The sequence below is a fragment of the Macrotis lagotis genome, chromosome 8 (genome assembly GCF_037893015.1).
Source record: "Macrotis lagotis isolate mMagLag1 chromosome 8, bilby.v1.9.chrom.fasta, whole genome shotgun sequence".
In the NCBI taxonomy this organism is placed as follows: domain Eukaryota; kingdom Metazoa; phylum Chordata; class Mammalia; order Peramelemorphia; family Peramelidae; genus Macrotis; species Macrotis lagotis.
Window position 1 is genome coordinate 60,065,545 of NC_133665.1, and position 12,646 is coordinate 60,078,190.

The following is a 12,646-nucleotide window of genomic DNA, read 5'->3' on the forward strand; positions in this document are numbered from 1 at the left end:
TTAGAACAGTGCTAGTATTTGCAGGGACAGATGTAAAAGATATTGAAGAGATAGAACTAAAAAAGACTTGGCAGCTAATTTGATAATTGAGATGAGTAAGTGTAAGAAGTCAAGGATGACTCCTAGGTTAGAAGAATTATTATTTATATATATATATATATATATATATATATATATATATATATATATATATTTTTTTTTTTTTTAGGTTTTTTTCCTTTGCAAGGCAAATGGGGTTAAGTGGCTTGCCCAAGGCCACAAAGCTAGGTAATTATTAAGTGTCTGAGGCCAGATTTGAACCCAGGAACTCCTGACTCCAAGGCCGGTGCTTTATCCACTGTGCCACCTAGCAGCCCCTATTTTTATATTTTCAATCAGCTATCAATTTCATCACCTCTGAGCCCAAGTGAAATGTCCCTGCCAATAAGCAGATTAAAAAAGTTAGAGAAAACCAAATACTTGCCTTGACACAGAAAAGCACGGTCATAAAAAAGACAGTAAAAAGTAGGAGTAGGAAGAATGTGAGGAACCAGGCACTCCAGTGAAGCCAGTTGCTGAGTCCCATGATGCGCATGTACTCCTGTGAGAGATAAATAAGGAACCAACATTACAAGATTTCACATTTTATCTGCTATTGGATTAACATGGAAAATACTTCCCTAAAACCTAGGAAGACTAGTATGAAGGTGTCTATGATGTTTCTTTATAGTTAATATCTAGGATTGTGGGTTGGGGGGAGAGGCAATTTTATTTTAATGCTTATGTATATATGTGTGTGCAATTAGGAAAGAAGAAAGAAAAATGATTGGAAGAATACAGGCTGGTTCACCTCTTAAAGTAAGTCACATTTTTAAAACGAGGGGAAAAAATCTCCAGAATCAAGAGCATCAAGTAATGATTTTAGTTATCTTATGTTCTTCGAAGATTTTAAGATCTGCTATCTAATTTTGTCCTGTAAAATGGGATAAGGGTCATCTCCATTTAAAAGATAAAAAACAGAGATACAGAGGATTAAGTGTATGTGTGTCTGTAAATGCGTACAGTCATGTGTTTGTGGGTGTGAGTGTGTGTTAGAAAACACCAAGTGCTTCATGATGACACAATTGATGTACCAGAGAATTTTGAGAACTTTACCAGGAAGGTTACAAAAGTTTAATTTCCCCAAATGAGAATGCTCTTATTACTTCATGCACAGACAAGAAATGCCTGGGATTTCCAACGTTTCTCAAAAACCACACAATAGTAAACAAACAGCAAGTAGATTTAGAGAATCCACAGAGTTAGAATTTAACTAACTTAATTTAAAAAATCGATATAGGAAGCCTCTCTGCTAAATCACAGGCAAGTAATAAGCTAGCCTTGGTTTGGACACTGTCAGTGACCCACAATTCCTCATGGAGCAACTCACTGGGTTTCTGGACAACTCTAACTAGTACAATTCAATTCACTATTAAGTACCTCTTATGTACATAGTAATGATTTTTAACAAACAAAAATCTACTTTCTTTCCCACTCCTCTCTTCACCCATTAGAGAAAAACCTAATAATTTTGTAACAGATTTGCAGAGTCAAACAAAACAAATTTCACACTGCCACATTAAAAAAATATGTCTCATTCTGCACTCTGAAACTATTACCTCCCTCTTAGGAGGTGGATATCATTCTTTATATCAATTTTTTGGGATCATGGCTGGTCACTGCAATAATCAGAGTTCTCAATCCCTTTCAGCATTCCTAATGGCTCCATAGTATCCCACAACATTCACATATTAGTTGTTTAATCATTCCCCAACCAATAGGTATCCCTTTGGTTTCTAGTTCTTTGGCAAAAAGGAATTCAATAAATATTTTTGTACACGAATCCTTTTCCTCTTTCTATGATCTCTTTGGGGATCCATTGGCAACTACTTTGACAGGACAACACGGCAGGTCACAAACTTATCTCTTGGTCTGTTCTCCGTGAAGGCATCTAGAAGTGACCACAATATTTCACACTTAATCTGATAGAATATCTTTTAATTAAGTCATCAAACAAACATTTTTGCAAGTCACTTTTTAGACATTGGACAAAAAAAGCAACTAATAAAACATTCCCTCCTCCCAATAAACTTATTTTTAAAGGGACAACACATATCTATATACAAGTATGTAAAATATATAAATAAGATGATTTCAAGAGCATGGAGGGTACTAATATGGAATTTGGTTAGTAAGGGAGAATAGGGCCAGGGTGCAAAGACCTTTAAACACCAAATAGAGGAGTTTGTAGAGTAATCAGGAGCCACTAGTGTTTAATCAGTAGGGGAATGACAAAGTCAGAACTATGCTTTAAGGGGAAAAAACCCACTTCTACAAAGGAGAACTATTGCCTTTCACTACATATTTTAAAAATTAATGTCTCTACTTTAATTTTATTAATTCAAAATAAAATCACATTAGCTTTTGAGTAAGTCACATTACAATTTCTTATATTAAACTTCTGGAATATTTATATAGTCATGAAAATAAGGACCAAACCTATGATTTCACTGGCCAAGGGGACTCCCCAGGGAGGAAATTCCAACTATCAATATAGGTCACCACCTTCTCTAAAACTTATAGTCTTAGAGGGTTACCTAGGGTGTAATAATTTGCTCAGGGCCACGTAGTCAGTATGTGTTCCCTATATATCTCTGATATCAGAAACTTAATCTGATATCTGATGCAGTGGATAGAACTCTGGGTCTGAACTAAAGTAGACTTGAGTTTAAATTCAGATTCAGAGAGTTACTAGATGAGTGACCCTGGGCCAGTCACTTGATTGCTGTTTACCTCAGTTTTCCCAACTATAAAAATGGGAATTTTATATTGAAACAACTATCTCACATGATCAAATGAATTAAAAATTGTAAAGCCTGGTAGAGAGGTTTTTAACAAATGTATCCTTTTGATACAAAGATTTCTTTCCCAAAGGATTGCCTTCATTCTTATCCAATTTTTTTTGTTCTTGTTCATACAATAGTTTTTCAATTTCATTACATCAAAATTATCTATTTTTGTCTTTTCTGTCATCCCTTGTTTGGTTTAATTTTTTTCCTCTAGCTATACCTATGAAAGGAAACTAATCTGTTATCTACCTTATTTTAAAATGTGACCTTTAATATTCATATTATGGGGATAGCTAGGTGGCGCAGTGGATAGAGCACTGGCCCTGGAGTCAGGAGTACCTGGGTTCAAATCCAGTCTCAGATACTTAAATAAGACCTAGCTGTCTGACCTTGGGCAAGTCACTTAACCACATTGCCTTGCAAAAGCCAAAAAAAAAATTCATATTATGTGTTTTAAGCTCTTGTAATAAAACTTTCAAATTGCTTTCTAGTTTTTCAAGCAGTTTTTGTCAGGGAATTCTTCCACAAGCAATTTATATTTTTGGGTTTACTGAGTACTAAGTTACTGAAATCAATAATTTCAGATTCTTCCTGATTTAGTTTGGGATAAACAGATTTCAAAAGTACTGCAAGGGACTACCCTATAAAAGCATACTCCAAATCACTAATAGAGAATTGCAAATTTAAAAGACTGAGATTTCCTGTCATGCCCTACCAATTGGCAAAGATAAAACATTTAAACCATCAATATTTGAAGGGTTGCAGGAAGTCAGACAAATTAACATAGTCTTGATAATGCTATGAATTGTTTTAATTGTTCTATCTCCAATTTAGTAATTATTCAAAAAAGCAACTAAACCATTTACATGCTGTGGCCCTGTGATCTCATAAGTAGGCATACATTCCAAGAAGATGAAAGGAAAAAAGTTCTAGTATATGCCAAGATATTCTCAGCAGCCCTTTTTTCCAGTAAAACTCTGGAAGGGCAGGGACTTTTGGTCTCTCTGTTTGTATTCCCAATGCTGAGCACCATGTGTGAGATATATCAAGTACTTAATATATGACTGCTGACTTGATTTGACTTCATTGTCCATCTCACCTAGGGAATAGTGGAACAAATTTTGATATATTAAATGTAATCAGATATCATTGTGTAGAAATAAGTAAGAAAAATTCAGAGAAATCTGGGGAAAATGTATAAAATGATATGGAGCAAAATAAGTAGAACCAGAATCTGAATGATATACACAATGACTATGACAAATGAAGAAACAAACAAAGGGATGCCAAACTCTGAGTGAAATGCCAACAATGACCCAGAAGAACATATTTTAATAATGAAGGCCATCACTGCTCTCCCTCTTAGTGGGGGGTAGATGGGCAGAGACAGATAACCAGTGAAGAATGTTGCCAGATACAGTCATGTATTGGATGCTTTGGTAGGCTATTTTTTCTTTGTTAAAAAGTGAGGTTCACTTTAGAGGTCATATTTTCAGAGATAATTTTAACACATTAACAATAGCATTGTGAGTTGATCAACCATGATGTTTGCAGCTCCTCTTAGCAGTTCAGAGATCTAGGACTACCCTGAGAGATCTGTTATGCCAATGCCATCCACATCCAGAGGAAAAAACAAACAAAAACTAACACCATAGAATCTGAATGGAAACTATGTTCATTTTTTAAAAACTTCTCTTATGGTTTTTCTTCTTATTCTATGGTTTTCTTTCTTTTCCCTTAGTCCTAATACACAAAATGACTACTATGTAAATATGTTAAACACAAAAGAGCATGTACTATCAGACAGTTTGCCCCCAAGCGAAGGAAGATGGCCAAAAAATGTGTAACTTATAAATGTGTAAGTGGATTAATGTTGAAAACTTTAATAACATGTAATTGGAAAAATAAAAGAAAAAATTTGAAAATATGACATGAAAATACAGAACATCCATATAGCTTTAAAAATAAATTTGACTTTATAAATAAAAAAAAGATGAAGACAAGGAATGGAAAACAGACCAGTTTGGCTGGAACACAAAATATGTTAAGGGCATTAAATGAGAAAAGAGAAGATTTGAATTAATGCCAACATCAGGAATTTAAATTCTCTTAATTAGGCAATGGAGTCATTCAAGGTTTTTAAATGGGGAGAAAAATAATAGGAAGATTCCTTATGTCAGTAATATGGAAGATGGATTGAAGAGGGAATTAATAGGAGACAATAAAACCAATTAGAAGCTGTTACAACAGTGTAGTCAAGAAAAGGAGGCCTAAACTAAACTAAAGACACTGAAATAATAACAGCTAGCATTATATGGCACTTTAGGACTGACAAAGGACTTTATAGACATTTCATCCTCACAATGGAGGTAGGCATTAGAATTTCTATTTTACAAATGAAGAAACTGAGACAGACAGTTTTTTTTGGGGGGTAGGGTAGGGTTGGTTATTGTTGTTTTTAAGTGATTTGCCCAGTATCACACAGCTAGTATGTATCTCAGGCAGGATTTGGACTCAGCTCTTTTTTGACTAGTAGGTTCAGTCCTCTATCACACAGCAGTCTCCTAAGTGGAAGTGAAGAGAAAGGGCCAGATGCTAGCTAGACAGATTGTAGGAGGTACCTGAATGGACATGTGAGGCAAGGCACTGGGAAGAATCAAAGATAACTTGAACCTTGGTTCAAGCCATGGTGATATGGGGGATAGTAGTGCTACTAATACAGCTGAAGACATAATCTTTCTGTTATTCATTTGCAGCTACTGTCGAAATACATATATTTACTAAGTAATTCAATGAATTGCTTGTCTGGGTCTAAGGGGTCAAACTTGTAGCCTGTGAGCTTCTAACCCAGATTAAAATATAATTGTGAAATATGTAACAAAAATACAGAATTATGAATCCACATGATTTTTTTTTCATCAAGTTCCTCTTTCTTCAGTTTCCCAACAATGATATCATGAAAATTTTGGTCAAAAGTGTTACTGAAATTAAGGTATTTGAACTCAAGATCTATAAAATTGCCTTGCTCTTCCTGGTTATATGATCTGAGATTCTTCTTACACAGCGCTCAGAGATGTAACCTTTTCCAAAATTTAATTAATGTTAATGTGAAGTTTTCAAAATCAATATGCAACATCAGGGATCCTCATGTCTACAGTGGCCCTGGTTTTCATTTGAGTTTGATACTACTGCTCTGTGCTTCTTAATGTGCTAGATGATGCAGTGGATAGAGCATTGGCCTTGGAGTCAGGAGGACTGGGGTTCGAATCTAGCCTCAGACACTTACTAGCTGTGTGACCTTGGGCAAGTCACTTAAACCTGATTGCCTTGTATATAGGGCCATCTCCAGTCATCCTAATTCATATCTGTCTACTGGATCCAGATGACGTTGGAGGAGAAAGTGAGACTGGTGACCTAGCACAACAACCTTTCACTAAAATTCAAATCATGTGCCTGTCATGGTATCACCTTCCCTTGATGTCATGGTCTTCTTCAAAAATGAAGAACAAACATCATTATCATTTTGTGCTTCAGCTGTGAATGGTTAGGCCAGTTTCTTTTGCTATCATAAGTCCAATTAAATTCAATCTTTTTTTTGATATTTTGATTCAACATGTTGTTATTTAAAATTTATGCAATATATTAGCTCCTCCTCAAATGTCCCATGCAAATTTGATAAGCAGGATTTCACTGTCCTTTACCCAAGTTAAACAAGATACAGCCCATTCATCTTCTTGACTACAAGAGATCACTATTCACAGTCCTGAAAAATGCTAATAAAAACCTCCTGCTTTAACAAACCAATCCATTCATTACTACTCTCTGGGAAAGAATTATGAATCCATTTAATTTTTTTCATCAAGTTCACCTTTCGTCATTTTCCCCACAATAATATCATGAACATCTTAGTCAAATGTGTTATTGAAATTAAGGTATGTGACATCAAGGACTACAATATCACCTTGTTCTACCTAGTTATAGTATAGTAAATGCTTCATCCACAGTGCTTGAAGATATGTCCCTCTCCAGTAATGCCAGGGGAGTAAATGGAATGATGTGCAGCCAAGAGATGCAGTTCTTTAGAGAATGACCATGCTGGGACCTACAGTAGCGAGTACGAGAATCTCTGCCTCAGTCTCTCCCCTTAGAACTAAATCTGAATTAATGAACTCACAGCATTCTACCTTCTGAATCTTCTCAAGTGTAGTGTTAAATGTCTTGAGTGAGTGACTTTCTTCATTTAGCTTTTTAAAATTTTTCACTCAAATCATTTAAAATACTCCTGTAATCCCTTCAAGGTTTGTGCCCACTTGAGATATTCAGAATAATGGATCACTATCTTTGAAGTTAATTCCAGAAAAAAAAGAATCCCAAAAAATGTTTTTGAGCACTAGTAGTATTATTATTAGATTAAGCATATAATCTCTTTAAGAGACTATTTTGAGAGGAAAAACATTCCTTTGAATCCATAAAATTCTAATCTGTTGGTTAGAAAATCAACTACCTAATACTACCTTAAATGTCTCCCTCTTTCTCTTTATTTCTGTAATCTGAGGCAGCTAGTAGATACAGGAACCAGGCCTAGAGTCAGGAAAACTCATCTTCCAGAGTTCAAATCTGGTCTTAGACACCTTATTACCTGTGTACAAGTCACTTAACCCTGTTTGCCTCAGTTTCCTCATCTGTAATATAAACTGGAGAAGGAAATGGCCAATCACTCTGGTATCTTTGCCAAGAAAACCCCAAATGGGGTCATGAAGAGTTGTACCCAACTGATATGATTGAACCACAAAATGAAATCACACATATAGATAAGACAGCAACCACCTTATTGTTCAATTATACATTACTGTTGGTATTTCATATATTTACAACAAATTCTCTAATCTTTGATACCTGAAGAGCAGAGATTATAGTCACCAAGTATATATATATATATATATATATATATATATATATATATATATATATGTGTGTGTGTGTATGTTTGCTGATTTTTGATCAAGGCTATGATTTGGGGTAAATTAACAAGCAGAATGAAATTATGCTACATTAACAAGCAGAATAAAATTACATTACAACTTTTATACTATATTTGCCTCTACTGCTGTTACATATTTAGTGAATAATTGCTTTGGCTGCTATGCAACTTCTGCCCAAACAAGACAGCTGATAAGCTTCCTCACGACTCCAGTGGCTCTAAAGTAGCAGTTCCAAGGCAACATTTATTTCCAGAAGTTAAATTGATAGGATCAACTTCTTAGACAATTTAAAAATCCAAACATAAATGTGGTTACCTTGAGTTTTCTTTCCTTTTCTTGTACGATGGCACGGGTGATGGTGAGTGTGGAATACGTAAAGCTCAGCATGAGCAGTAAGGGAAGCTGGTACTGAATGGCAATCAGAAAAGAGTCTGAAATGAATGGTGGATATGGGAACCTCTTTGCAGTGATGGTAACCTTCTCAAACAGTTTGGTCATGGCAGCACCTGCATGGTATTGCATAATGGCTTTATCCACAGCATGCTGAACAGCCAGGAATCCTTCTTGGATGTATCCTAAATAACAAAGGAAAAAACACCAAGCCCAGTTAAGTAGGAAAATGAAGAGCCAAGCATCTGGCTCTCAGAGTGCTGCCCACCATATAAGTAGAGGTATGAAGGATATCCCCACAGTTCTTATGCTGAAGGATGGAGGGAAACAGTAACTTCTGCCCCAGTGATCCTACAAAACAAATATCCACAAAAGGTGTACAGGAGCAAGAAGTAATATTTTCCTCTCTACTTCTCTCCTTTATGTAAATACTATTTGATATGAACAGAATGGATATGATGATAGTCTAAAAAATAGAATAGGCAAGATTATACCAAAAAAATCCTATTTCCACTCAAGAAGCAATGATTAAGGGGCAGCTAGGTGGCGCAGTGGATAAAGCACTGGCCCTAGAGTCAGGAGTACCTAGGTTCAAATCCGGTCTCAGACACTTAATAATTACCTAGCTGTGTGGCCTTGGGCAAGCCACTTAACCTCATTTACCTTGCAAAAAAAAAAAACCCTAAAAAAAAAAAGAAGCAATGATTAAGAACTTACCACGTACAGAGTGCTATGAGAGATACTGGGGATGCAAAGACAAATGAAAAACATTCCCTTCCCTCAAGGAGCAATCATACTACTGTAGTGATATAATGCTTGCTTCAGTTAAGTAAATGTGATATAATTTGAGGAGGGAATGGATCCTAACAATTAGGAAAACCTTTCCTGTATGAGGTGTGCATAAGAAGGCAAGGAAAAAATACAATCCAAGCATGGTGGACAGCCTATGCAAAAGTGGTAGAGAAGAGATGTCATGTCAAGTCTGGGAAATGGAAAGTAGGCAGGAATGCAGAGTGCATGAAGGAGGAACAAGGAGAATTAAGTCTGGAAAGGTGGGCTGCAGCTGCCTACAAAGGGCTTTAAATGTCAAGGTCATGAGTATATATATTTTATCTTAGAATGGAGAGCCACTGAAACTGTTAAAATCAGGTCAAATTTGTGTTTGGCAAATGTATGGAAGTTGGACTGAAAGTTAGGAGAGTTTGGAAGCAGACCAATGAGGAAGTTAGTACAACAGCATAGTAAGAAATGGGACAAAAACCTGACCTAAGGTGGTGGATGAATGAGAGGAGAGAAAGATATAGAAATGGACTAGAAAACATGTTGGATAGGGGCTAGAGAGCAATGAGCAAGTTAAGGAAAATGGGCAAACAGTAAACCAAAATAAAGTCCCTAAATTCAAGATGAAGTAAACATCTAGAACATTTTTAATCTTGTAAGATTGTAGCATTTTATGCATACTTAAAAATGGACATACTGTCTTCCCTGATGAGAGAATTTCCTTGTTGAATTCCTTGTTTAATTTCTCTTTGACTTTTAGCAAATGTGGATGTCCTCAATTTAACCCATAAGTTCCACAATGAGAGGAATTAGGTCTTTTCTTAATTTTATATTTCTTTCATATCTACTTACCACTTCCCCCACATTGGTTTCTTAATAAATGTTTATTGAACTGAACTGATTTAGGCAGCTGAAGAAACTCTGCTACTTGAAAATAAATAAACCAAAAAATCCAAGCATATAGAGTTCTCACCGGGTTCTCCTCCATCAGGATATGAGGGTTCCCTGGGTCCTGGATTTGGGAAAAGTGGAAAGAGAGAGGTAGTGTGCCATCCCTCAATCTCTTTTGGGAAAAAGGGAGTCATCCCAGCCCATATATCATTCTTCCGAAAGTAACTGAAGCGCAGGTGGTATTTAACCTATAAAGGGCAAATAAAAAACAAAATGTGTTGCATTCTTCATCTGAAACCTGAGAACAAATACTTCTATTTTTAGATAAAAAGATGTTTTGATGAGAAACTAGATTTGATTAAGGTACAGATGCCTACATATAATAAATCTTCAAATGAGTAAAGACTTAGAGAATGACAGTAATCTTACACTGAAACAAGTAGCATCATAGTGAAATTTAGCTACCTAAGCCAGCATCGTCACTGATCAACAATCAAAATGGCCTCTTCAAGAAGCAGGGGATAACTGAAAGATCATAAATCTCCAGAATAGAAATCTTAGTTTTCATCAGATCAGTCACACAAGTGTCCTCATTATCTTCTAAAAAATACTACATTTACAAGGTTGAGAAATCACACCTAATTTCTTTTTTTTATTTTTAATTTTTTTAAAGATTTTATTTATTTTGAGTTTTACAATTTTCCCCCCAATCTTACTTCCCTCCCCCTGCCCCCCACAGAAAGCAATTTGTCAGCATTTACATTGTTTCCATGGTATACATTGATCCAAATTGAATGTGATGAGAGAGAAATCATATCCTTAGAGAAGAAATGTAAAGCACAAGAGATAGCAGAATCAGACAATAAGATATCAGTTTTTTCCCTAAATTTAAGGTAATAGTCCTTGGTCTTTGTTCAAACTTCACAGTTGTTTTCTGGATACAGATGGTATTCTCCATTGCAGACAGCCCTAAATTGTCCCTGATTGTTGCACTGATGGAATGAGCAAGTCCATCAACGCTGAACATAAATCACACCTAATTTCATCCTGATATCCTAACTAGCTATTCTGCTCACACGTTAAAAACATACCATCCTGTACTAGAGCAGAGGCCTAGGAACCGATATTCCTTTTAGCAAACATACAGAGCTGGAAAGAACACTGAGAGCTCCATATACTCAGACAAAATGTGGGTTAAACTATTCTGTACTGATAGCTGTTTATTCATAAGAACTTTATGAACATCAAGGATGTTATCTAACATTTTAGCTAAAAAGCAAGATAAAGATCCATCTCACTGAACTAAATGAAGGTAGAAATATGGATGATGATCTGGTGCTTCTGCAGCTGATGCTAACTGCAGTCCTAAAAATAATTTTAATAAATAAATATGCCCTTACCTCAAGTGGCAGGGGTTCCTTATAATGATTGAAGTTGTGTTCAAACACAATACCAGCAAGTACATTATAAGAGTGATTATTAAATTTAATATAATCTTCAAAATCTTTTTCTGAGGGAAGTCCACGAACTGCAAAGAAAACAAAGACCAACGATGAGTATTGTGCATAAGATAATATGTTCAATCACCCAAGGAGAAGTGGAAGTGTAGGTCCATTTCATCTGTAGCCAAGATGGGCCAAACTTGTAAAGCTCTCTAAGTTCCCATAAAAAGTCCCTCAAGTGTAGTAGTGGTTGTGAAAGCAAACAACTTATTAGATGGTAACTTATTTTTGTTGACCAGGATTTTTAATAGTAGAAGTAATAGTAATAAAACAATAAGGGGACAAACTTAGACTTATTTTTTTTTGACTTATTTTTCTTGGTTGTCCCCTGCACAACCAAATATAGTACCTTGTATATAGTAGGGTGCTAAATGTTTGTTGAATTAAATAGAATCAGGGCTTTAATTCATTATTGGACTTAAAATCAAGATATCAAGGTTTAAGAACTATAGTTACAATTTCTCTTTGTGCATAGTATTAATCCTATAAAATCAAAGAACTGAAACAAATATTAGGGGCCATCTAATTTGCCCTCTAACCCAATTATGAATCCTTTTAACAATATCCTCAATAAGTAGTTATCTAATCTCTTCTTGAAGGCCTCTAATAAAAGGAAATTATATTGGCTTTTATACAGTATTCAATCAGTGAAGAATACAGTTACTAAATATCATCAGTGGTTACTCTTTATGCATACCAGTTCTCGCCTCCTGACTTCCCTTATGCTTTCCCCTCCTGCCTCCCTTATGCTTTCCTCTTACTCCTAAAACCTGGTGTAAAAACAGATTATATTACTGGAGTTATTTCACAAAGAGAGCTAGGGTAGTTCCTATTTCAAAATACCCTGGCATTAAATGATTAAGACTGTCCTGAAAGCAAGGATTTGAAAGCATTGGTGACAAGACAATTCAGAGGTTCCTGGAGCAATGTCCATTCCAGGAAAGTTCTTTGAACAAACTACAAACAGAATTTTGGTTTTGTCAAGAAAAATGTTCTCTGAGTTTGTCCCCTTATTGTTTTACTGTTATTACTTACTTCTACTATTAAAAATCCTGGTCAACAAATACTTACTGATCATCCTCCATGTGCAAATAGCAATTGCTTATTTTCTTCAGAAGACTTTCATAAACTGTCTCATTTGTTCTTTTGTGAGATTGAAGGATATTAATTATTACTTCCATTTAGTGGATGAGGAAATTGAAATCCAGTGACTTGCCCAAGGTCCTACAAGTTA

The 12,646-nt window shown here is 35.5% G+C and overlaps 1 protein-coding gene across 2 annotated transcripts in view; it reads right to left on the reverse strand.

The window, feature by feature from the left end:
• ABCA3 (ATP binding cassette subfamily A member 3) overlaps positions 1 to 12,646 on the reverse strand; it is a 123,966-nt gene that overhangs the window by 71,629 nt on the left and 39,691 nt on the right. For both annotated transcript variants that reach the window (XM_074197262.1, XM_074197263.1), the window contains exons 4-7: positions 11,311 to 11,438; positions 9,993 to 10,158; positions 8,165 to 8,424; positions 464 to 580 (exon numbers count right to left, since the gene is read on the reverse strand). In XM_074197262.1, the coding sequence (XP_074053363.1) occupies positions 464 to 580; positions 8,165 to 8,424; positions 9,993 to 10,158; positions 11,311 to 11,438 (671 nt within the window). The remainder of the gene's footprint in view (positions 1 to 463; positions 581 to 8,164; positions 8,425 to 9,992; positions 10,159 to 11,310; positions 11,439 to 12,646) is intronic.